The sequence below is a fragment of the Lycium ferocissimum genome, chromosome 5 (assembly GCF_029784015.1).
Source record: "Lycium ferocissimum isolate CSIRO_LF1 chromosome 5, AGI_CSIRO_Lferr_CH_V1, whole genome shotgun sequence".
NCBI lineage: Eukaryota > Viridiplantae > Streptophyta > Magnoliopsida > Solanales > Solanaceae > Lycium > Lycium ferocissimum.
The window spans coordinates 3894262-3921671 of NC_081346.1; the positions used below are offsets into that span (position 1 = coordinate 3894262).

The 27410-nt window shown below is 36.8% G+C and overlaps 1 protein-coding gene across 3 annotated transcripts; it reads right to left on the bottom strand.

Annotated features, from left to right (window-relative positions):
- Positions 1–1958: 1958 nt before the first annotated feature.
- On the bottom strand, positions 1959–21755 carry LOC132055505 (histone deacetylase 15). Of its 3 annotated transcripts, none has more exons than XM_059447369.1 (18): positions 21512–21755; positions 13159–13482; positions 12888–13064; positions 12637–12751; positions 8156–8229; positions 7879–7954; positions 7623–7687; positions 7128–7183; positions 6811–6934; positions 6603–6728; positions 6383–6433; positions 5813–5881; positions 5527–5635; positions 4374–4453; positions 4188–4270; positions 4045–4090; positions 2898–3069; positions 1959–2249 (listed from the first exon to the last, which is right to left on the bottom strand). In XM_059447369.1, exons 1-18 carry the CDS (start codon positions 21545–21547, stop codon positions 2116–2118), a joined length of 1917 nt encoding a protein of 638 aa, XP_059303352.1. In that variant the 5' UTR covers positions 21548–21755; the 3' UTR covers positions 1959–2115. The 3 variants fall into 3 exon arrangements, with proteins under 3 accessions (XP_059303352.1, XP_059303354.1, XP_059303353.1); XM_059447371.1 differs by having other exon boundaries at positions 13159–13403; positions 21492–21754; XM_059447370.1 differs by having other exon boundaries at positions 13159–13463; positions 21492–21754.
- Between the last annotated feature and the right edge of the window lie 5655 nt (positions 21756–27410).

Consider the following 27410-nt stretch of genomic DNA (forward strand, 5'->3'; position numbering starts at 1 on the left):
GGGTCTCAGGAGGGTAGATTGTACAAACCTTACTCCTACCTCAAGGTAGGGAGGTTGTTTCATTTCACGAAGGAGCCGTTCGGACATGATTTGAAGCCATGTTCGGACATGCAATTTAAATTTTTTAAGTTGTGTTTTTTCTTATAGACATAAAAATCTAGTTGTGAAAACTATCATAAATTTCTCAATTCTTATACAATCTTATCAAATGAGCAAGTCATAGTTCATAATAAAATTAACGGAAAAGGGCCAAATATACCCCTGTACTATCGGAAAAGGATCAAATATACCCTCATATATACTTTGGGTAAAATATCACTGCAACTATATCTTTGGCTAAATATACCCCTCATCAATTAAAGTTGTCCAACATAGACATCTGATCCTACGTGGCTCACACACACATTTGATGAGGTGGATGCCACGTGGCATGCCACCTCAACACCCCTACCCATTTTAACTACCCAATTACTAATGTTATTCTTTTTTACTGATCAAATCAAGGCTTCAATGCTAGCTTTTTTTTTGCTATTCCACTGACAGGGCATTGAGGGAAAAGAGAATCACAAGCTTTGCATGAAGAAAGATGTCTACAAGGCAAGAAAATTATGCACGCAAATCGAGAATTTTGATTGATTTTCTGGTGTAAAATTTGCTCTTGGAAATTCTGTTGAATGGGTTGTTGTTGTTGCTGCTGAGTAGTGAAACAAAACTGATTGAATCCACAACCATTTTCGATTAAATCCTGTGAACCTGCTAAAGAAAATCCTAGATTATCCGTATACAACTGAGACTTTTATTATTCGAAGAGCAAAGGCATTTACTCTGTACTTTGTAATGTTCTTAATCTGTCTATTTTTTTTGTACAAAAATATTAATCGTAAATTGAAATATGAAAATTGTTCATAAACATTGCTGAAATCTGCTTAGTGATGCTGCTTGGAACTTGAAGAAGCGGTAATGGTGGCAATGATGGTGAAAGGGAAAAATTTTTAGTGGTGGAAGCACAAATAGAGGGCAGGGGTAAAAATGGGTTAGGGGGTGTTGACGTGGCATGCCACATGGCATCCACCTCATCAAATGTGTGGCAGCCACGTAAGATCGGATGTCCACCTTGGACAACTTTAACGGATGAGGGGTATATTTAGCCCCAAAGTATAACGGTAAGGGTATATTTGGCCCCAAAGTATAACGAGGAATATATTTAGCCATTTTCCGATAGTACAGGGGTATATTTGGCCCTTTTTCGTAAAATTAATATCTTCTTACTAGAGGGCCTTTCTAAAAAATACAACATTAATTGATCAAACTTTAGTTCAATAAAAAAAAAAAAAAATTAACATGAATAATAATGTAATTACTCTTTAATATAATCCTCCCACATGGTACGACCATAAATAACAGTTGGTACGAAGTCAATGAAGTTGATAAATGATTGGTGGAAATAATTGTTAAAAATATCTACCAACTTATGAGTCTTTTTTTATAAAATATAAACTTATGGATCAAATTTTATATTTTAAAATTTTAAAATCATGACTTAAAATCTCAAATCACGCCTTTTTAGATGATTTGGGATGTCATCATGAGATGAATTGCATGTCCAAACGCTAATTTCATCTCATGACATAAAACCGCATGTCCAAACGCCTACTAAAAATACATAATTATTATACAAATCCCCATAATTTACCACTTTTAAAACCTTTTAGAGGTTGAAGAACAGCGTTACCTCCGAGAGTTCTTTTTTATGAGGGGGGAGGGCGTTACTATAGATTTTTTCCACCATTAGCTCTGTTAACATCATAAAATTGGACATTGTATTTTATTTCTGAATTTCAATTCCCAAACGGCAACGGCAGTACCCTTTCATCGATAAGCCAAGTTCCCCATTTTTCAACTCCTTTGATTGCTGCAGGTTCTGTATACTCACGTTGGTGAATTAGAAAACTAGACAATAAGATGAGAACACTGCAAAATGCAACTACTATCCGAGTACGTCCAGGGAACGATTTAGATAGAGGTACAATGACTAAACAAAACAAGAACAAGAAACAGTAAGGCCAGTTAACAAAACAGGAGCATAGTCTGGACATAATGCCTGTACTTTACGAATCAACATCTACAAGAGTAATTACAACAGGATCTTGCACGCAATTGCTTGGACAGTACGTGATACAACAAACTCTTTCGCCCCCATCTCCACCATACTGGTACACCAGTCCTGCGTCTTTTTTTACTCTGTTTTCCTGCATTCAGTGCCAGCAATGATATAGTTCAACACACCAGAAGTCCAATTCTCAACAACACCATTGCAGAATAAAGCATATAAAGATTTCTTTATAAGAAGCTAACTGTCCTCAAATTCATGAGTAAAAGAAATGACCTATTCCACACCCTAGACAACAGAGCATCAATTTTCTACAGATATATTGTCCAAGCATTGAAAATTTATCAGCTAACTTGCAAAAGGCAAGAGAGCTGAAGCTAGCACTGAATCATCTTTTTATTGCCAAGTGCCAAGGAACTCAATTTGGGGTTGATTTTGTTCTGTCATCATCCTCAATGTTCAAAAAGTTTTTGAAGTTAGGTGGTCAGTCAACTTCACTGTGTGGTGATTTTTGCACCCACTTCAGTGAAGCTGAAGCTGAAATGAAACCCTCTTGTACACTATTGTCATGGTGCAGCTTCTGATTCTTAGAATCATTGTATATTTCTCAAAACTTCGCTGAAACTTTTGACTAGTTGCACATTTATAAAGTAGTTGTATAGTTGACATGAATTGAAAAGACCAAATTGAGAAACTCCATAGGTTAAAAGAGAGGATAAAGCAATATTGTCCAAACTAGAATCAGAAGATAAAATAGGAACGTCCAAAGAAAATTCAAGAAACTCACTTGTGTCCTGTAAAGCATAGGATCCCCATTTCGAATGCAATTTGGTGAAGTTTGTCTCCAGCGTAGGCCAGAAGTTCATCTGAATCTTTAGAACATCCAAAACACTTCGCAATCCAGCTTTGGTAGGTACATTATTGTCTATGTCAATCACAGGACTTTCACCAAGCAATACCTAGAAAAGAAAGGACAACATCAGAAAAAACAATCAAACTCCTGCACGCCCAGCAGTTTGAAAGATAAAACTATGAAGCAGTTTGAAGGATAAAGCTATGGAACAAAAATGTTCTACAGTTTCCATGTCACCACCATTGATACTAAGAATGCAGCATCACCCATGTTCAGGATCTTGAATACTCTAGTTAGAAGCAACATTACAAAAAAACAAAAAAACAAAAAAAAAAAGATGTAATCTAAATTTCCGTAAAACTGATACCACAAAAGCTTACTTCACGAAGAGACATGTTTCCTAGTTATGAAACATTATCCAAAGAACTGATTGTTCTTGTCGTATTAATAACTTATAGGTTTATTTACTGAAAAAGATACTGGGTGGATAATCCCCTTAGTAGAGGAACAAGTAAACTTTGCTTTTTGACAAGTGAAATTTCATTAATTGCACCAAGAAGCTGTAAATACATACAGCAAAAAGACTACTGAGAACTAAGAAAGTAAATCTTACATTATTCAACCAGGATTTCAAATATGTTTCATGCAGAGAGCAATTTGTTAGAAAAAACGAAACAAGAAATAGGTCAAAGCAACTTAAAAAGAAGACCAACAATATCAAGCCGCCTAGTTCTGACCTAGAAGCCTACCCATTGCAATATGCATGCATAAGTGGCAGCAGTTGAAAGATTCATCACGCTAGACTCAGTAGTGATAATCATGATAGAAGTGAGGAAGGACTAGAGGGGAAAGAATTCTGTCTTGGCTTTTTGTACTTGAATCCAAAATCTCCTGTGTATTTGTCCATGCTCACAATTGTTAAAAACACACTCCTGACACTGCAAGTCCTTTTTCCTTTTTTCCAACTGTAATTTTTAACTGGAGACACTGAAAGAAGTTCTTTTTAGTTCTTTATGCCCTTTTCATCAGTTCTTTCTACTCAAACCATCCACTCCCTCTGTGTAATTGAAGTAAGTTTTACCTTAATCACTGCTGTAGCTGATGATGAGATTGAACGAAGATTGTAGCTGCAAAACATAGCCATTCAAACACAAGCAAACATATAAACCTCCAGTTCTTTGTGATTTAATGGCCAAGACAAAGGAGCAAAGAGAAGACACAGACCCGCCCTCAAGAATAACAAGCAATTTTCCACCTGACAATGCACTCAACATTTGAGTCATTGATGCATAACCAGCAGGAGTTACCTGCAAAGATGATCCCAAACGTAACACAAAGTAGCACAGGCAACATACAAGAGAAAGAAACGAGTACATCATTAAACTAGTCGATACTAAAAAAAATCCTTACATCACAGCATCCAAGGGGATCACCCCTAGCAGCATCAAATCCTGCTGAAATGATAATAAAGTCTGGATTGAAGTCCAAAGCTGCACAAAAGGTGGAAACAGAGAAGTTGATGAGTTCACTTCTTTTTTTGTGTTTTTTTCTTCTTTCTAAAGAGAACTAAATAAGTTCATAAACACAAACAATCAAGGTGAGCTAAGAATAATCAACCACTAAATTTTTTTTACATGCATAAAGCATAGCGCAGTTGAACAATATAACAAAGAATTTGATGAACAAAACAGAAGGTCAAGAATTTGATAAATAATTTTACTGATATAAACCAAGATGGTGCTTGAAATAGAAAGGTGCACCAAAATCTCACCACGAATGCAACATGGTATTTCCTCTTTACACCAAAGTATCAGTGAAATAAAAGTGAGTTCTGCATCACATGATTTAGTCCTTCCAACAACAACAACATACCCAGTGTAATCCCACAAGTGGGGTCTGGGGATTTCGTCCTTCCAAACCTTCAAAATATTTTATGTTTCTCTTTTTCCATATTAGGTGAGAAAATGCATAGTGGTGCCATTTTCATGTAACATTCGTCACAGAATCTATCTTATTCATCCTCCTGCCTGAGTGAGCTTGCTCACAGTTCCGGTCTCAAACCCAAATAAAAGCGGAAGGTTGCAATATGTTGACAACCAATATAAACCTAGTAAATTCGCGATGAAACCTCACAACATAAAATACGTTGAGACGAGCTCACAAGGCACATATTACATCAGTACCCAAGTGTAATGAAAAATGTGCAAGGGGTTCCATTTATCAATAAGTACCAATTTTTTTATTTTAAAACAAAAGTAAACTAAAGACGTCCTGCACAAATTCATTGATTTTTCATGGAGTCACTTTTCTGCAAGTAAGGACTTCGCTTTTGGAATCCCAGTCGTAAACTATAGAAAAGGGAAAACAGCATGACCAAATTCCTCTGCAATCAGGGGCTAACTAGTTTATTTGTTTGGGAGCACAGCACTTCACTTAATCACCGCTTTCGTTTACCACTTAATCACTAAAGACGTCCTGCACAAATTCATTGATTTTCCACTAGTTTATTTCATAGTTTCGTTTTAGTAAGCTTTGTTACTTCATGGAGAAATATAATACCTACCTATAGGAAGCACGACTTGCTCAAATGCAAAAATGTAATCCTTGTCACCCACTCCTCCACGACTCCAAGGAATATTCACACAGTATCCTTCTGCACCCATAGAACCGACCTGTGAAAAAGGAATACAAACTATGACATCTAAATGCATCTCCAATGAATTTTGACTTCACAATGAAACACATGACAATCGTGATTTATGGGCGCCCTTAACAGAAAGAGCCAAAAATGAATTTAATCTCAGCCTACCAAACCACTATTAAGGGTTATATAGATGATAAATGAGTACCTCATCAGCAGCTCCTGTACCAGGATAGAATCGTCCATCCTCATGTCTGTGCAATGATATATACAAAACCTGCTCCATAATAGAACCACAGCGTTCAGTTATAAATAACAAATTTGCAAGTAGTGTGATAAACAATCTCATTTTAGGATGTCTCAAAATGTTTGGAAATACAACTTTCCCAAGTAAATTCATACTAATTCTAATATAGACCATGATATATATGTTCTACGTATAATTTAACTTTACAGGATTTCCAATAGTACTCTGATTACTGCTCTCATTAAAAATATAAAGATATAAAATTCTTAACCTATTTTTCTTATAAAATATGTACATAAACTGGGACAACGACGGCATCAAAGGACAAAAAAAAAAAAGAGGATCTCCAGTAGAGTTTGTTTAACTCTAAGGCTAAATACTGCAACATAAACATATCCTAAATCTGAAAATAAACATGACACGGGCCAAAACGCAAAACCAGGAGTTCCTTTATAATACGAAGATCCATTTCAGTGTTCTGCACAATGATTGATCATAATGCAACACTCAGTTTAGCAATTCATTGCTTACCGATTTGCTTCTCTCAAATATTTCCTGTGTGCCATTCCCATGATGAACATCCTGCAAGACATGAGAACGGGAATTACTAATTAGTTTACAACTTTTGCATTTCTTGTGTAATACATGTCTTAAATATCCCATGATATCCTGTTACCATTCTCAAAAAAAAAAAAAAAAAGAGAATATCCCATGATAACAGAAAGCTCATGCAATCGAGGAAAAACATTACCCAATCGACTATTAACACTTTCTTCGCACCAGCAGCCTCAGCTGCTGATGCAGCAATTGCTGCATTGTTGTGGAGGCAGAAGCCCATGGCCTGTTTCACACCAGCGTGGTGGCCAGGAGGACGAACCTGACTCATTTGTTACAAAGAAAATATCAGGGTGGTTTTCCTTCTTATATGGAGAGTGCTTAATTTAAATGCAAATTATTACCAGAGCAAAACCATTTTTGACACGTCCAGAGTAAATTGCCGAAGCAAGGTCAGCACATAAACCTGCTGCAAGCCTTGCAGCACATGCTGAATGTTCATTTGCATATGTATCAGGTGTAAAATAACTGCCATTTTAAAAAGCTCTTGATCAAGATAAATACTTAACTTATATGCTTGTCTATTACATGAGGGTACTTCGACTACTTCCAGTACAATAATTACCTTAAAACAAAAACCAATAAGAATGAAAAGCAAATGATACCTGATCAAAAAAAAAAAAAAAAAAAAGTGGAAAGTAAATAATCAATATTCTCAAACCTGGCAAGCATACGCCTAGTGATATCAACGGCTTCAACATTCTCCACGGAGTGGACCTAAAAGATCCAAATATAATAATTAATACATGAGAAATCTAATTTTTTTTCTAGAAGTAAAGGATATAACCTCCTCTGTTTTTCGTATATAATACTACTAAATATAGTTGGGTCTCACCGTCGAAGAAAACTTGTGTTTTAGGAGTCCCTAATGATCAAATAAACCATAATTTTACCATGGATGTCTTGGCTTTTCTTCACTTAAAGGTAGATATGGCACTTAACCAACCTTTTAAATTGAAAAAGCAATAACCTAGTCACCTCAAAATAGAAGCATCCAGAAATTTTGATAAAATATGCGAGCAAAAGTCTAGCATCACTGACTGCAATACCTACTGGTCTCAGAGGGCACAATAATACAGAATTTCAAGTAATGCTGTATACAGCATATAGCAGACCTAATTATCCACTAAACAACTAGAATTTAAGAGCATCTCACCATCTGGAGTTCTTCCCTTGTAATTTCTCTTGCAGGAATGGGATAGCACTTCCCGGGGAATATACCTTAACATATCAAGAAACGACAAAAGACTAGACAATCATTTTTCAACAAATTGATATCATAGATTTTAGACAGTATAAAACACTTAAAATTTCTACAACTTCACATGAAGTGTGGATGCCCATATGACAATACTAGGCTATACCACAGTAATGTTGTCTAAGGCCTGGAGATAAAGAGAATTGAAGAAAACCTGCTGTAGCAAGGCTAGCTGCAATGGCTCGAAGGCGGTCTGGTCTCTCAGGATGTGGATGAGACTTCATTACAACCTTTTCAATCAAAAAATAACCCATAAATTAAACCTTTATCAATAACAGGAAACTGGTATTCAATAACTAATATCCAAAACAAAATGCAAAAACAATAATCCAATTCTTTTTCTCTTTTACTCATCTCTAGGACTAGAAAAGGCATAAGGACAATCAATAAAAGATTAACCCAGAAGATCATAAATTGAAGAAGCACCATACTTCTGCATGAAGCAACATCCTCTCATCGAACCCTACAGCAGTGAAGGATGATAAAGAACTTTGCTTGCACAAATCTACAGCAGAAGAAGAATCAATATACTAGTTATGCCAAAACAAATGAAAAGAGAAAGAGCATAAACCATATCGCGCAATACACAAAGAAACATAGTACAAACTGGTAATAAGAGATACGTGCACCATTGGAAAAGAAACAAGAATGAGTTTTACGAGTAAGAGACAATTAGAAGTGGTATGTCTGCTCACATTCCTAGGGACCTTACTTTACAACAACATACCCAGTGAAATCCCACAACATGGGGTCTCGGGAGGGTAAAGTGTACACAGACCTTACCTCTATCTCAGAAGGTAGAGAGGCTATTTCCGAAAGACCCTCGGCTCAAGAGAAAGTTTGACAAAAGGGTTAGACAAAGACGAGCAAATCAAAGCAGTATGAAAATGAAGATAAAAGGGTAGCTCGGTGCACTAAGCTCCCGCTATGCGCGGGGTCCGGGGAAGGGCCGGACCACAAGGATCTATTGTACGCAACCTTACCTTGCATTTCTGGAAGTATGAAAATGAAGATAACGAGAGCGAAAAGGTCATGATAAAGCATGCTGGAAAAAAAAGGCAGTAGCTACCACAGATAAATACGATAAAAAGCAGTAACTACCAATCCAATTAAATAACCTATGAAAGTTCATCCACCAAACTTTTTTTTTTTTTTTTTGTGATAAGGTAACACTTGTATTTATATCCAAAAACTGACAGAACTCCCTAGTTACAAAGAGTATGAAGAAGATCTTCAATCCTATAACAAAAACTTATATAGAACCTAAGACATCTAAGAATGATTCTAGATCTTCCATATACTCCTGTTTACACCAAAAATAGAATAAAGCTAAGCAGTTCATCTTCATCTTCTTAATAGAATTACAGTTGTTTTCAAAACACCTGAGATTCCTTTCTTTCCAAATAGTCCACCAGATGCAAGCTGGTATAATTCTCCATCTCTCTTTGTGGCTAGAGAAACTGCCATAGCTATTTCACAACTCTAGAACTTGGACAATTCTCCCTGGCATAATCCGAGATAACCCTTTCATATTGATAAATAATCTCCATAATTGGCAACTAACCCTGCAGTGAATGAAGAGGTGACAAACATTTTCTGCCTCCTCTTCACAAAAGAAGCATCTAGGACAAAGGTGGATACCCCTTTTCATGATATTCTCCTGGGTCAGAACTGCCTGCTTAGCTAGCAACCAGACAAAGCATGACAATTTGTAAGGGACTTTTGTCTTCCATATCAGTTTCCAGGGCCAGCGATCAATCTGGTACCTGAATATATTGAGCGTCTTATAGGCCTCCCTAATTGAAAACTTGACTTGGTTGTGATTCCGCCGGAATAGGCAATCTTCAACATCTGCAGGACCTTTATATAGCTCCAAGGTCTTGTAGAAATCTGCTAAACTCTGGATCTCCCAGACATTTAGGAGTCATCTAAAACTCAAATTCCACCCCTGATTTGACCATACCTCTGCCACTGTAGCACTTTGTTGCTGATTGGGAATGTAAATATCTGGGAATAAAAATTTTAAGGTACCTTGTCCTATCCAGTTGTCTTCCCAAAAGGATATCTTCATGCCATTTCCAATCTTTAAACTGCAATTTTCCTTGAGTTTAGGCCAAAGATTCCTGATTGCTCTCCAAAGACTAACTCCATAAGTACTTGTCACAAACTCAGTTGTCCAGTTGTTTTCCCTTTCATATTTCAAATTTATAACCTCTTTCCACAAGGATTGTTCATTGGAGGCAAATCTCCAAAGCCATTTCATCATGAGGCTTTGATTCTGTGCTTTTAGATTCCTAATCCCCAATCCTCCTTCCTTTTTACTCCCTATTATTGCCTCCCATTTAACCAAATGAAACTTCCTAGTGTCAGTGTTCACCTGCCAAAGGAAGTTCCTTCTCAAGACATCCAACCTCTCAATAACACTCTTAGGAATGGGTAAAAGGGACATCATGTATGTAGGCATAGCATCAAAAACACTATTGATCAGTGTCAGTCTCCCTCCCAAGGATAAATATTGATTCTTCCAGTTCACTAGTCTTTTTTCGCATTTTTCCACCACCCCATTCCAAATACCTATGGATCTACTTTAAGCTCCAAGGGGCATGCCTAAATAGACTGTTGGCAATTCCCAGTTCTTCCCCCCAAAATCTCAATCAAAGAGGAGAGATTGGTTACCTCATTAACAGGATATAAGAAACTTTTATTCCAGTTAATGTGTAAACCTCAGACTGCTTCAAACAGGATAAAGATCACTCTCAGTATCTTTAGTTTCTCCCTATCAGCATCACAAAAAATCAGCGTCTCATCAGCATATTGAAGATGTGTGATCTCCATATCTGTCCCACTCTGTTTGAGACTTTGAAACCCTTAATCCACAAATTAACTTGAGCAGTTCTTAGCATGTCATTTAAGCCTTCCATAGCAATGATAAACAGGAAAGGAGACAAAGGATCACCCTGTCTTAAACCTCTCTAAGAAGGGAAGAAACCTGTGGGAGAACCATTGATGAGGATAGAAAATTTCACTGAAGTGATGCAAAATTTTATCCACCTGATCCATCTTGCCCCAAAACTTCTTTTAGCCAGTGTTTTCAGAAGGAAACTCCAGTTGAGATGGTCATATGCTTTCTGAATATCCAATTTACATAGGACACCTGGAACACTGGTCTTCATTCTTGAATCCACACATTCATTTGCTATAAGGATAGCATCCATAATCTGTCTACCTTTGATGAAAGCCATTTGATGATTATCCACTAATTTGTGCATGACCTTCTTAAGTCTTTCAGTCAGCACTTTGAAAATGATTTTGTAAATGCTACTTATGAGGCTAATAGGTCTGAAATCTGTCAATTCTCTGGCTCCCACCTTCTTTGGGATCAAAGCCACATACGTGGCATTGAAACTTTTCTCAAAGAAACATCTGTCATGGAAATTCTTGACTGCAACAATCACCTCCTTCCCTACCACTTCCCAGCAATGAATAAAAAAGGCCATGGTATATCCATCAGGTCCAGGAGCTTTGTCTCCAGCACATAACTTAACACAATTCCATATTTCCTGCTTTTCAAACTCCCCTTGTAGCATCTGATTGTCTTCTTCTGAAATTCGGAGGCCTTCTCTAATACCACCAGTTGGTCTCCATGATTCAGTTTCTGTATAGAAATTCTGATAGAAGTCGACAATTTCCTTCTTTATCTCTTCAGGATTCTTGATAGTCACTCCATCAACATTCAACTCATCAATGTTATTAAACCTTCTATGTGAATTAGCAGTTTTATGAAAGAACTTAGTGTTCTTGTCCCCCTCCTTCAACCACAAAGCCCTTGATCTTTGTCTCCAAGCCACCTCTTCATATTTAGCAATTTCCTCAAATTCTAACAGCAAGGAAGTTTTTGCTAGGATTTCCTCTTCACTCAGAGCCCTCTGATCATGGATTACTTCTAATTCATAACATTTGCTAGATCAAAATGATAAAATATCACAAATAAAATGTCATCTGTTTACCACTGAACTCGAAGAGACAGCAATCGAGTCTTCAGGTCTTTCAACCACCCGAAGGCCAAAGATTTGATTCAGAACTTCTACTTTCTAATAGATTTCTAGATGTGCTAAAAATTTTACTGGTTACCTTCACAATTCACACTCCCTTAATTCACTATCAATGAACCTTGGCTTTCGCTACCTCATGACTATATATTTTTCAAATGTTAGATACATATCTACTTTAGGTCAGCAAATATATGAAGTTTTTTGACTGGTATAACAACAACATACGCAGTATAGTGCTACAAGTGGGTCTGGGGAAGTTTTTGATTGGTACATAAGAAATTTTATAAATATTAGCACTAAGCTAGTGTAACAACGTAATTACTGGGTCATCAGATATATTGGGAATACCAAACTTAAATATACTTGGGCGAACCAACTACATTATTCTAGGAGCAATTCGAAACTCCAGAATAGGAGGTTATAAATATATAAGCTACATTTTGGACTTCTATTCTACATTTCCAGATTTTTGACCTTTTTTTGCTGCCATGAATCTATCTGGAAACAGGGTAAACCAAATGGAACCAAGAAACAGGGGTACTCCATTGGGCAGGAGACAAAACAAAAGGTGAGGGCTCAACCATAAGATAGCAGATACATAATGGATTTCAACTTCCAAACGTTATTCTTTCCACCAGTAAACTAATGTCACAGCTAACATGATCGATTCATTGTCATCCACAGCTAGATTCCTTGTGACTATTCTAGAACAGTTGCCAATTCCTTTCCTATGGGCATATTTCATATGATGGGATAAAACTTCAATTATACATGATACAATTCATAGCACGAGAAAGTCATTCTTTAATCAATCAAAAGCCCAAATATTATCTCCTGTTATAATAAAAATTACTGTCAACCTTCAGAATTTTCAGTTACAGGCAACTCCTCTTGGTTGACATCCTCTACAGGCAGATATGGAGATGCAAAAAATCCATGCCTGAGTATCCCAGATTCTCTATGTTCTCCACATATCTGCATAGGCAGTATTCCAGAAATAAACCACGGAATATCGAATGTCAAAAGTAAGTGAAAACTTCAGAATTATTTAGATTAGAAAATAGGAGACTGGCGAACACAAAGAGAATAGCCAAAAAGATAAACAACTTACTTCACAATTGCCAACATCCTCGACATTAACCATTGTACAATTGACACAGAACCACTTCAGAACTTCTATTTGCTTTTCTGATGGTTCCCAGTCACTGTCATCATCCTCCTCGTCAAAATTGTACCGAGCATTGTACATATCCTCCAAGGTCATATCATTTTCGCGCTTAGCACTTTTCTGAAGTTGACAACAAAGTTACTGTAAGCAATCATCAGATGCACACCTTCAAAATCAATGAATATACAAAATGAACTAATAGCAGCTCCCTCACAGTTATAGCAGCTGGATCAGCATTCAAACCGGAGATCCCATCTGAGTCTCTTGCAGAAAGTTGTGACACCTCCCCTGAGTGTCCATCATTATGACAAGTATAATCACAAACAGCTGCAGAGCCATCCCTGTCCAATCTTCCATTTAAATCTTGACATAGAACAACTTCCGATTGATTTAGCAAATTGGTTTCAGTCTTTACACCAGTTAAATTGCTCATTTTAGATGCCTCTGAGACCTCGTTGCCTTCAGAAATAATAACACAATTTTCCACTAAGATCATTTCTCCACAACGATAACAATCATCTGTGACAAATATGAAATACTAATTAGTAGCCATGAATTTTAGACAAAAACTTCTAATTTTACAAACAGCAAAGGCCAAAGCAGTCCGCTTCCTCTATAACACTTTAGTGTGACATTCCCTATAACACTAATGTGACGCTACAAAGTGTTTAATAAATTTCACTGTTACCTTTCCTAAATAAGAAGTGTTTAATTCCAACAGCTAGGGGATCAGCATAGAGATAAGGATTGAAATTGTGGTAGGCTCAAAATCATACAAATATCTAAAAGAGGAGAACTGAGATATCCAAAGCTAACTTCTTTTTTTTTCCCTTAATAAGTGATATCCAAAGCCAGTATGTTGCATATGGATTTAGTTAAAGCTGTAGATTGAAGTATTGTTTTAACTTTTGGTTCCTTATTGATCATTAAGATTGAGTTGATAGACACGTGGCACTGTATGAGTGTAATAGAGCACGTTAGATAAATGAGTAACTAGATTCCAAAGCCAGACCAAAGTAATGCGCAAATAGAAAGGACCATATGCAGGTCTTTAGGTAAACTGAAGGCCGCAAAAATAGAGGTGCATACAAGAGAACCAGCTAGACAAATAATTTTCCTTTTCCAAATAAAACCATAGAAAAACCAACATTCTGTCTTTATAGGTTCCTAAGCCTGCCAAAACCAAAAATAACATCCAGTTCTACCAAAATATAACCACAAAAAGTAAGTTTGGCAAATGTGAAATACTCCACCAGCCGCGGACACAGGATTATTGAGTTGGGGATGCTCAGCAACAACAACAACAACATACCCAGTAAATTCCCACAATGTGGGATCTGGGGAGGGTAGAGTGTACACAGACCTTACCCTCACCTTGAAGGTGAGGAGGCTGTTTCCGAAGGACCCCGGCTCAAGAGAGAACAAGACAAAAGGTCAGATAAGGACAAGCATAACAAAACAATATGAAAACGAGAAGCAACAAAAGCGAGAGAGTCATGATAAACAGTAGCTACCATAAATAAATAAGATACTCGAAGTACAAGACCCAACAATATAAGCAGAAATCAGATGGCAATAGACGAATGAGCAAACTACAACTACTAGGACGAAAGAAGTAAGCGAGACTACCTCCTAACCTTCTATCCTAATCTGAGTTCTCCACAACTTCCAATCTAAGGCCATGTCCTCGGTAAGCTGAAACTGCGCCATGTCCTGTCTAACCACCTCTCCCCAATACTTCTTTGGCCTACCTCTACCTCTCCTGAAACCGTCCATAGCCAACCTCTCACGCCTCTGCACTGGGGCATCTGTGTCTCCCCTCTTGACATGTCCAAACCATCTCAACCTCGCTTCCCGCATCTTGTCTTCCACCGATGCCACTCCCACCTTGCCCCGGATATTTTCATTCCTAATCCTATCCTTCCTAGTGTGCCCACACATCCACCGCAGCATTCGCATTTCCGCGACTTTCATCTTCTGAACGTGAGAGTTCTTGGATCGGCCAACATTCCGCCCGTACAAATGGGCCTGGCCTAACCACCACTTTGTAGAACTTGCCTTTAAGGTTTGGTGGCACTTTCTTGTCACACAGCACTCTAGAAGCGAGTCTCCATTTCATCCATCCTGCACCAATACGATGTGAAACATCATCGTCGATCTCCCCATCTCCCTGAATAATAGCCCCAAGATACTTAAAACTTCCTTTCTTCTACATGGCCTGGGTACCAAGCCTCACTTCCTCGTCAGCCTCATATGGTATTGCCACTGAATTTGCACTCCCAGTACTTTGTCTTGGTCCTACTCAACTTAAATCCTTTAGACTCCAACGTCTGTCTCCAATCCTCCAGCTTAGCGTTAACTCCACTTCGAGTTTCGTCAATCAAGACTATGTCATCCGCGAACAACATACACCAAAGCACCTTACCTTGTATTTGTCGCGTCAATCCATCCATCACCAAGGCAAATAAAACCAAGCAAGAGGCCGATCCTCGCGCAACCCCACGTAACCCAGAGTTGTTCCAAGTCTCCTCCTACTGTTCTTACACTAGTCTTGGCTCCATCATACATGTCCTTTATCGCTCTAATGTACACCACAAGTACACCTTTAGCCTCCAAGCATCTCCAAAGAACTTCTCTCGGCACTTTGTCATAAGCCTTTTCTAAGTCGATGAATACCATGTGCAAGTCCCTCTTCCGCTCCCTATACTGCTCCACCAATCTCCTTACAATACGAATGGCTTCGTAGTCGCAGCGCCCTAGATGAATCCGAATCGTCTCTCGAAAGACACACCTCGCCTCACCCTCATCCCCACCACCCTTTCCCACACTTTCATAATAGACTTAGCCCGATACCTCTATAATTGTCGTTAGCCTTTTAATGTCGCCTTGCTCTTATACATGCGAATCATCAGACTCCACCTCCATTCTTCGCACCGCCGTCTTGAAAATGACATTAAACAACCCAACGTGCACTCCAAGTCACTCCCTGCCCGCACTCTTTCCAAAATTCCCCCGGATCTCGCCAGTCCTGTCACGCTCACGAACAACCTCCTTAACCTCTTCAACCTTTATACTCCTACAATATCCAAAGTCACGACGCCATCTGAAAGTACTCCAAATCTCCCAACACAATGTCTCTCGCCCCTCTTCGTTCAAGAGTTTGGCGAAAGCATGACCGCCATCTCCTTCTAACGCTTCCCTCTCCAACACTTTGCCATCCTCGTCCTTGATGCACTTCACTTGATCCAAATCTCGTGCCTTCCTCTCTCTCGCCTTGGCAAGCCTGAACAACTTCTTATCCCCACCTCGATCCTCTAGTTCTGCATAAAGTCGTTCGAAGGCTGCCGTTTTTGCCACCGAGACCGCCAACTGCGCCTCCTTTCTCGCCATCTTATACTTTTCTCTGTTCATCCGCTTCTCTTCATCATCCTTGTTGTCTACCAACTTCGCATACGCCTGCTTCTTTGCTTCCACCTTCCCTTGGACTTCTCCATCCCACCACCGATCCCCTCGGTGCCTCAAAGACGTGGCGACCTCCTTCGAGACCCCTGAAGCACATCTTTAATGTTTCAATGCGTAACCGGCCGTCACGATCCCACATATCGTTTGTATCCCCCCTACTATCCCACGCTCCCATAGCCATCAACTTTCCCCCATTTTGTGGCACTAGACAACGTCAAACTCCTCCACCTAATCCTCGGTCGGTCATCCACAACCCTCCCCTTCTTCACCCTTTTTATCTCCAAATCCATCACCAATAACTTATGCTGGGTCGAAAGACTGATGCCCAACTGCCTTTAATCTAAAACTACTTTCTAAGGTTGGGTGCTGAATCAAATTTATTGTATGTTATTACTACTTTTGAAGATAAAAATATAGTGTATAGCAAATAACAATGGTTGCTCAGGCACCAGTAACCTCAATGTAGGTCCGTCAGTATACCCCACCATACCAAAAGACCAAAGATGAACGGCTCATGTTAATCCAATTAAACAGTTTCTCTTTATGTTTTAGGTAGGAGTGAAAAAACTAGCCCGTGAAAATATGATCTGCCCAACCCGTCCAAGTTTGGGTAAGTTAATGACCAGCATATTTATTTACTCAGCCCATCTTGACCTACCCAAATTCAGTCCATTTAAAAGTGAGATTGATTTAGGTTTAAGTATGTAGCCTCAATTGACCTATGAGAAACTATCAAATATTTAAAAATATAACTTTTTTTGTTTGATACGTTATAATATAGCTATAATAAAGAAGGAAAAGAAGTATTATTAGTTTTGCTTGGTAATTATAAAAATTGAAGAAAACATATATCTTCGATCTTGGTAAGAGTTGGAGGGGTTGCGTTATGACCTATTGTTTAGCCTATTTTGACCCAACCCATCTCAATCCAACTAATTTTTGGGTTGAGTTGGACAATGACTCATTTACCGGTTCAGCCTTATTTGACCGGCCAAGTTCAATCCAAACTACCAATTTGCCACCCCTAGCTAACCAGTAGCGTCATACATTATTGCAACCACAACTTCCACTACAGTAGAGATATTAGTTATGGAGAGATTGGAATGCATGGATTGTTTGTGAGATAATTAATAATGAAGGGATTGTTATGAGGTTAATAATGATGTAGAGATTGTTACATATGACGTACTTACTTTAAAGGAGCATTTTTGTCTTTAAATAGTTAACACCAACATTTCTAATACACGTATTCTTCTTCCACATTCTATTTTGCTAAAAATCATACTAACCATCAATAGATATTAGATAAACTCTTATTATAGAGATTCCACCATCTCACAAAAAGCTAGCCCTTGGTGTGAAATGTAAATACACCAACCTCGTTGGAGATGGAACCACGAAAGAACACTGCTGAGTGCATGAGGGTATTTCCATACATCACTTTTACATCGTTCACTAGTTCAATAAAAAGTCCCAATTGATTTACCAATCTAGACGGCATAAAGCATAATTAAACACTAAAGATGAAATAAAGGAAAAATCAGAATTAATGAGTTCAAGAACTCTCCTCCTCATCCGGCTCAGGTACAACATTTAAATCAAACTTGAGTAACTCAACTTGATGAGCATGATCGCGTTGGCGATCGTTTAGTTTCAATTCAAGAAAGTTTTCAATTATGTTCTCTATACTTGTGGAGACATAGGAATATGGTTTTCCACTCGGTGAAATGAGCAGCACACCAACATTTGCACCTGTCCGAGTTGAAAGCTCATTCGCTTTCTTGAACAAGCTCTTTTTCCTTTTCGAGAAAGAAACAATGCGTGCTTTCTCAGACTCAATCAACTTCATTTCAATCTTTTGCCTACCGTTGCCCCTCCTTCTTTCCATTGCAAAAGCAAATAAATAATGAAGAAAATAAGATGTTTTGGCTGAATAAGCCTGAGCAATTTTGAGAGGAATACCTGTGGAATTTATAGCGGGTGTGCAGGTCCATTTGTCACGTGTATTGTCCCCTTCATTTAATGCTTTCATATTATGAGTTTGATTGTCACGTTTATTTAGTGTTTTCATATTATGTGAATCTATTACGAGATTACCATGAATCCCAACAAAAAATTTCTTATTTATTTCACTGCAATTGGAAAGTAAGAATGTCGAACTGTATCTAAAGACAAATGAAAAATATCAGTGCTTTTAATCTATTTAGATATATAAAGTTAATTTTATACTATGAATGAGAATTAAACATGCCAAATGGCTAGTTTTATTTTTCATTTACGCGTACATTTTGTCCTAATGTAATTCAAAGAAAAAATCTCTACAACTCTAACTCAATAAAACCTTATAAGATGATTTTACACCTCTAATTAGTTACATTTATTGCTATTTTTTAACCTTGATTAGCTTTATTGAAGTTGTTGAACTAATTACTTCCATTTTTGACATCTCATTTATGGTGTTACTTTCAAGATTTCCTTTAAGTAATATCGGCAATTGTATGCTCAATAACACTAAATTCACATAATGCATACATTACAATCACATAATATTGTGCTCCCTTACAACCGACCTATATGGAATTCACTTGAGACCTATAATTAGATTATTCCATAAAAAATAAGGATAATTTCATAGACCTCCTTCCAGGATTGAGTTTATAACACCACTCTCCCGGAGGTTTACAATATTACGTTCACCGCCCTTTTTGACTTCTTTCTAACGGTTATCTAACTTAATCATTGCTAATGCAAAATAATTAAAATATGACCAATTTGTCTTTTTCTGTATTCTTTTAATTAACTAATAATTGAATTTCTTTAGAAGAGAAGAAAACTAAAACCTAGCCTATCCTTCTTTTTTTTTTTCTTTTTTTTTTTTTGACAATGAAAATATGAAAAAGAAAATAGCCTATCATTCTTTTTCCTTTGCAGTTTTTTCTCATCAACTTCAATTAGCTCCCGTTGAGAAATTGTTCAAATTCACCCTCCTTCATATTGCATACAACTTCTACGTTTTTCCTTTATGACCTCTACCAGAACCCATCAAAATAAGCAGCAGAACCAAGAAGTAAAAGAAGACAAGCACATAGCCTAATAAACAAAAATCAACAACATTAAGCAACAGAGAGAGGATAGATTGATGCACATAAAAGTTAAACTAATGGAAGAGTTTAATGAATAGTACTCTCTCTGTCCCAATTTATGTGGCACACTTTCCTTTTGTCTCAAAGAGAATTTCCCTATCTATAACTACAAACAACTTAACTTTAAAATTCCTCTTTTACCCTTAATGAAATGATTTATAGCCACACAAATGTCCAAGGTTTGTTTTAGACTACAAATTTCAAAAGTCTTTCCTTCTTTCTTAAACTTTGTGTCAAGTCAAATGGGGCCACATAAATTGGGATGAAGGGAGTACCATTTTGGGATTGTGATAGGATTTGCCGATTGGAGAGCAATAAATTAAAGGCTTATCATTTATCAATTGAGACTTTTCTAGTTGTTGCAAATTGCAACAAACATCAGCCATTGACTAATGCTAAAGAGTTAAAACGACATCAACAAATTTTCTTTGGTTCAAACTAGAAAAGACAGAAAGCAATCTACTAATCGCTAATTTTATGTAGTTTAACTTGCCTTTAGACATTTAAAAATATCGACAAATCTCATACAGTTCAAGAGCATAATAAAATTTAGAATTATGACATTGATTTGAATAAAGACCATACCGACAAATCCATATTAATACAAGGGGATCACAATGGGTATTTTGTTGATTAATAGTTTAAAGCAATTGTTACACTTAAATTAAAATAAGGGAAGTAAGTGTAATATTATGTTAGTGATATAGTGTAAAACTTCAGGGGAGTTCTCCGAAACTATCTCTAAAAAATACATATACAACAACAACCCAGTGAAATCCCACAACGTGGGGTCTGGGGAGGGTAGAGTGTACGCAGACCTTACCCCTACCAAGATAGGACGGTTGTTTTCAAAAGACTCTCGGCTCAATAGAAAGCATAAAAAGAGGTTAGATAAGGCCAAAAAATTCAAAGTGATATGGAAATGAAATTAACGAAAGCGACTAAGCCATGATGAAGCAACAGAAAGGGACAAAGATATCACAGATAAAATAAGATAATCAAAGTACAAAAAATAACAGATAGTAGCAGAAATAAAAGCACAAGAACTTATATCGCGATAATGCGACTACTAATATGAAAGGATAAACGATACTATCTACTAGCCTTCTACCCTAATCTGAGTCCTCCAAACCCTCTTATCTAAGGTCATGTCCTCGATAAGCTGTAATTGCGCCATGTCTTGTCTAATCACCTCTTCCCAATACTTCTTCGGCCTACCCCTACCTCTTTTGAAACCATCCATGGCCAACCTCTTACACCTCCGCACTAGGGCATCTGTATTTCTCCTCTTCACATGTCCAAACCATCTCAGTCTCGCTTCCCGCATCTTGTCTTCCACCGAGGTCACTCCCACCTTGTCTCGGATAGCCTCATTCCTAATCCTGTCACTCCTGGTGTGCCCACACATCCATCTCAACATTCGGCAACTTTAAAAAATACATATGCCTTTTGTATATTCCATCCAAGATACACAAGGTATGACTTCACACCTGATCCAATTCAATACTAATCTTTAGATTGACAACCCCTGGTGGCTTAACCAATTCTTAGTTCTAAGCAAGTGCCAAATTTTGATACTCCCTCTATCCCAGTTGATGTGATATTTTTCGCTTCGCGAGATTCAAACTGCATGAACTTTAACCAACATTTTAGGTTTCAAATATATAAATTTTAATCTTAAAATATTGAGTAAAATTCCAATTTAGCTTCAAAATTTAGTCAACTTGAGTCTCGAAAAGCGAAAAGTATCACATTAATTGGGACGGAGGGAGTAACAAAGAAATCTATGTTTATAGCTTTAACTAATCTAGTAGAATGGGCAAATGAAGCACTCTGCCAAGTTACCCAAAGTAAGTACAATGTAGTTGCAGTAGGGTAAAATATACTACCAATTATCTCTACTATCAGTAAATAGGGCAATAAAAGATCAAAATATCTGCACCTGTACTGTTATAATCAGACCAAAGGCGTTGGAGCAATTTGGAACACTTGAAGCATACTATGAAGTTGGATTATTTCTGAAAATCAAAACAGAAAATTTTCTCGTAATTTGTGACAGTGAGGGTTTGTGTTAGCCGAGGTAGATGAACAGTTCGATTGAACCACGTTTGTTCCTTTTTATATGTAATTTTTTTTAGTTTATTTTCCCCCCTTTCCGTAATAAAGGGGAGCGTTATTTTCTAGGGTTTTGTTTTATTTCAAGAAAAGGACATGGATTTTGAATCAGCCCATTGTTTGGCTCAAACAAATAGCAAAACCACTTCTTCCATTTTTGTCTTCGAATCATTTGGTTTGATTGTTTTATTAATTACTTCTTCCAAGTCAAAAAGAGTGTTCATTTAGTCATTTGCACATCTTTTAAGAAAATATTAACTTCTAGATAAAAAGAAATAATTTAACTATACTGCCCTTAATTAAATAGGTATTGAGATTTGATCACGTGACACTTAATAGGGGCAAATTTTAAAAAAAAAAATAAGATAAATTTTTTCTTGATTTGATAAGTGCACACTCATTTTTACTCTAAAAAAAATGCTATAAATTATTTCTTAATTTGATAAGTGAAAGACTTTTTTGACTCAAAAAAAAAAAAATATTAAGTGGACACTCTTTTTTATCTGGAGAGAGCATAAAAGAAAACCTTGCAAAAACACCACTAAACTTTCAAATCAATATTTTATTAGCCTTTATTTGTTGGAAAAGTTTGATTTTTTATTCTTAAATTGATATTTTATTCTTAAATCCTTGACCCTTTAGCTAGCTAATTACAAAGTGATGGATATATATATATATTCAATGCGCTTGATCTAATTTTTTATGGTGATGAATGAAATCATTGAAAGATTTCAACTAATGAAATCCACAAAGATTTGTGGATGATCATTTTTTATGAGTTAAGAACAATAGAAAGAAATCGAAATTCACAAAGATGATGATCAATTTCTTATGAATGAGGAACAAGCTATTGAAGTTTCTCAAAAAGAGGTCATGCAAGAAAATGACCAAGAAGAACAAAAAGGTGACACAAAAATGCAAAATTTGAAAGTTGATGATCAATTTCTCATGAATGAGGAACAAGCTATTGAAATACCACTTCGCCTCACTTGAACTTCTTCCCTTTATAACCTCAACATCAACTTTCAATCTGCAAATCTGTGTCACTATTTGTACTTCTTAACCATTTTCAACCGATGAAATCCACAAAGACTATCAAATTTTTTATGAACGAGGAACAAAAGTGATGTAATCTGAGATTAACAGAAGCGGAAATGAAAGGAAAACTAAGCTAAGAAAAGAAGCAGACTGGTATTTCATAATGATGATTTGGTCAATGCCAATTGAGCTACATATAACCCCCTTCTAACTGAACAAGGGACTAAAATGCAAAAAGAAAATAAAGGAAATATAGGGGTCGAAATGAAATAAGCTAAAATACGTAACTAACTCTAAAAGCTCCGGAATGTACTACATTGCTAGCTAAACGTACTGCTCCCTATATTTCAGCTCTTATTCTGGGTCGTCACATCAAAAGGAAAGAAGTTTAAATCCACAAAGATGATGATCAATTTCATTCGAAAAATAAAAATTCCACTTCAATTGATAATAATTAGGGCTTGAACTGCCCTATTTATGAACATTGTAACCTAAAAAAACGTGAAGGTTCTTACACGTGTGATTAAATGTAAGAGTGTCTATTCTTAATGGCATAACCTATGGAATATTCGAGGATATTTAGAATAGCACAACTTGCGGAGTATTTGAGAATATTTAGAATAGCATAACGTGAGGAATATTTGAGGATATTTAGAATAGCATACCTGCGGAATATTCAAGGATAATTTCAATACTCAATTGAGATTTTCTTACACGTGTCTTTGGATGTTCACACTAAATAGTATTAATTACCGTAATTGAGTAATTTAATAAGGTAAAAAGTATATCGATTAACCATGATTCAATGAATGGGGAACTTGGACTGAAAGTATAATGAGGGATATATTTAAACCATTTCTAATAGTACAGGGGTATATTTGGTCCTTTTCTGTAAGCAGAATAGTGCACGGCCGTTGTGTTGCTTATGAGTAAGTATCTCAAAAGGTCACTCAACTAAGAAGTATGTAGCAAAGTCATTAAACTTAATTTTGTAAAATTTTATATTAATAAAGTCACTCAACTTAGAGTTTTTTTCTTATAAAATCACTCAGCCAACTTTTTCATCGAAAAATGGACATTACATAAATTAATCTTTTATGCCATATGAACATGAACCCCACATGTAAAACAAAACTAAAAGAAAAAACCTATATCATAGACCCAACCCACCTACCCACAAATCAAAAGCATCTAACGGATTTGGCTCCCCTCCAGTGCTTTTTCGGTACAGTTTCTCCGGTCCCCCATTTGATTGCTGACACGTGTCACTTAATGAAATTAATGGCTCCAATTTTTCTCCAATTATTCAATATTTCACACAAAACTAAACCCAATTCCCTTCTTCCCTGAGTGCACTCCATGTTTTTCTTCTCCTTATGCGCAATGTTAATTAATGCGCAATTCACTTTAATTCCATTCTTTTAACTCCAACCAAAATTAGTAATTTATGTGCACTCTACAACTACTGTAACAGCTAATGAATGATAATCACTAATATTAACACATCAAAATATATAAAAGGCTGACCTGAGTTTATTTAACGGAAAAGGGCCAAAATTAGCCCTGAACTTTGGGAAATAGTTCATCCATACCCTTCGTTATACTATAGGGTCAATTATACCCTTACCATTATATTATAGTCCAGATATACCCTTATATTAAGCGGTCTGCCACGTGGCATCATCCTAGACGCCCAACCCATTTTCACCCCCAAATAATTTTTTACCCACCAACTTAACCCAACCCGACCCGGATATATTTTTTTCACCCTACCCATTTTCTTTTCTCTTTCTTACTCTCTTGTTCTTCCTCCATGCCCAACTCCTCCATGTCCACAATATCCGATCCCTCACCCCAACTCCTCCAATTTCCAAATAGTACCATTTTCACTTTGAAAACAAAAACTACTTTTCTCAAATACTTCATGGCCAAACGGTCCTGGAAAACATTTTGCAAGAAAACATTTTCCTTCATACCAAACACATCCTTTAATCTCAATCAAACTAGGTCCGTAGTATAAATGAATCATCTATACTTATCATAATTGCAATCAATATAGTTTTCAAATTTGTGAAACTTAATAGATGGAATTTAACATAATTATTACCAAAAAGTTAAGATTGTAAAGATGTACCTTGTCGGGTTTAACACGGATTTTGACGGCATAATCAACAACACGTTTTACGGCTACCATTATCTTCATCGTTGTAAGTTGAGACAATTTTGAGCTACACACGCAAGTTGTCTTGGTTTGAAAGTCTATTTAAGAAACCGAAATAGAGTTGTATAATCCAAGGGAAGAATTTAAAGCCCATTAATTTTGACCCTTAATCTAGTGGTACATGTTTGGTAATTTGGATAGAGTTAACTTAAAAAAAACAAAAAACAAAAAACAAAAAAAGAATGACATGGAAAAAAAAAGGGTGAGGGATCGGAGATGGTGGACATGGAGGAGTTGGGCATGGAGAAGAAGAAGGAGTAAGAAAGAGAAAAGAAAATGGGTTGGGTGAAAAAATTATATTCGGGTTGGGTTAAGTTGGTGGGTAAAAAATTATTTGGCAGTGAAAATGGGCTGGGCGTCTAGGATGATGCCACGTGGTAGACCATTTAACATAAGGGTATATCTGACTATAGTATAACGGTAAGGGTATAATTGGCCTTATAGTATAACGAAGGGTATGGATGAACTATTTCCCAAAGTTCAGGGCTAATTTTGGCCCTTTTCCATTTATTTAATGCTAATTTTAGTGATTCCGCCCAAAGAAGCAATAAAGGCAAACTAAAAATGATCCATTGTTCTTTCAGTATTGGGCATACAATTGCCAATTTTACCTAAGTCGAGTTGTAACACTCCGTAAATCTGAATTAGTTGTGAATGTGTTAAATGAGTATTAACCTAACATTTTAACCATATGAATTCTTATTGAGATGAGTTTGGGTGGAAATAGTTGCTTAGGAATCAAGACGAATAGTGAGGTCTTTTGAAGATTCGATAGAATCGGTTAAGTCTACGGCAGGACTGCCTTCCAGCCCGATTTCGTGAAAATTTGTTAAGAATTTGAGAAAACTTAAAACATGAAAGTTGTAGCCCTTTGAAATACCTTTCCAAAGATATATGGTGGAGCTCAGACGAACATGTGAGTAAAAGTTATGACCATTTTACTAACCTGCGATAGGCTGCAGCACAACCTGCATTTCGTAGGTTCAGTCTGCAGCGCAACCTGCGTTTCGCAGGTTGAGCACCAAACATCATACTTTTCTGTCACAATCTGCATTTGGTCTGCGTCCAGCAGGTCACGCCTGCGTTTTGCAGGTCGTGCTCAGCTATATAAGTACATATCGTGAAATTTTCAAGAATTATTCACTCCACTTCGTTTTTAGCTGACTTTTTGAGAAGAAAAGACCCTAGAACTTCCCCAAACCTCCTAAGGTGGGTTCTTCCTCAAACCCCACATATTATTCCATCATATTAGCAAAGAGTAACACCCATATACTGATTATTAACAAGATTCTACTCTACAATCCTAAGGTTCTTAAGAAAACCGTTCTCAAGGGTTCAAGTTCATATTTTTGGGATTCTTCTCTAAGTGTTTTGGAGCGATTAAGGTATGTAAGATTTTCCTATTCCAATCAATTATAGCTTTAAATTGGTAGTTATGGACTCTAAGTTCTTGAGAGATAAGTTGATAGGTTAGATAGTAAGAAACGTATGAACTATTGCATGGTTTGGATTGTTGACTTAAGTTTGTTGTAATCATATGGGTGATGAAGAATGAGGTTAATTATATCTATTTGAGATTGTAGAATCATCTAGAAGCAAGAGGTTGGGTAATTGGATGAAGAAACACCATTATTGAAGGTTGTGGAGCTTTATGTCCACAAAGTGTTTGATAAAATGCTAAGATGACCAAAACATGAGGATTCTCACTAATATTGAAACCTTTTGACTTGTATTGTTATAGATTAAGGTTAAAAGGGTTGATGAACGTTGTATTACGCTCAAAGGCCAGAATTAAGGTATGTGAGGCTAACTTTCTACGTTTGGGAATGTTAATGGTTCTCCCTACGCTGTGTTTCTTTTACAACGTTACGAATTGCTTCAGAAATATAGTTAAGCTCAATTCCTTGAATAGTTACAGAACTTCTATTCTCTAGCTCCGTAATTCGTTCATAACTTTCATTTCGAATGTTGTAAAGTCAGAACGTAATCTAAATAGACTCGTATTTGATACCCATGAGTCTCAGTCTAGAAACTCAGCATGCATAGAAACTGTTAAGGCTTCAGACCTCATAATTAGTCCTTGAATACATGTCTCAGTTTAACAATGTTTATTATTTCAGTGATCTCAGTTTCTTAACAATAATTAATGAATATTGAACATATGTATTTTGCCCGAGGGCACAGTCTCATGTATACGTATACTTGGTCGAGACCATTGATTGACACACTTACTTGGCCAAGACCACTGATTTGTGCACTTATATTGGGTCGAGACACCACGTGTCGTGCTACGTCCAGGCCCAGGTTCGGAGTGTGACACGAGTTTTCTTTAGAATTTTAATGATTACACGAACAGAGCAAAAGGCAATTTAAGATTCATACATCGTTCTTTCAACATGGGCATAATATTGCCAATTTTCCGATCGGCATTTGTCTGGTGAGAGTGCAGGAAGAAAGAAACTGGGTTTAGTTCTCTGTAGGGGTGTG

Bases quoted from the DNA above. Each gene is read 5' to 3' on its own strand.
- LOC132055505 (XM_059447369.1), bottom strand. From the start codon at position 21,547: ATGCTTCAAGTGTTCCAAATTGCTCCAACGCCTTTG. The intron at 13,065-13,158 runs GTGAGGGAGCTG...TGTCAACTTCAG, and splicing joins CTGATCCAGCTGCTATAACT to AAAAGTGCTAAGCGCGAAAA. The intron at 4,091-4,187 runs GTCTGTGTCTTC...TATGTTTTGCAG, and splicing joins CTTGTTATTCTTGAGGGCGG to CTACAATCTTCGTTCAATCT.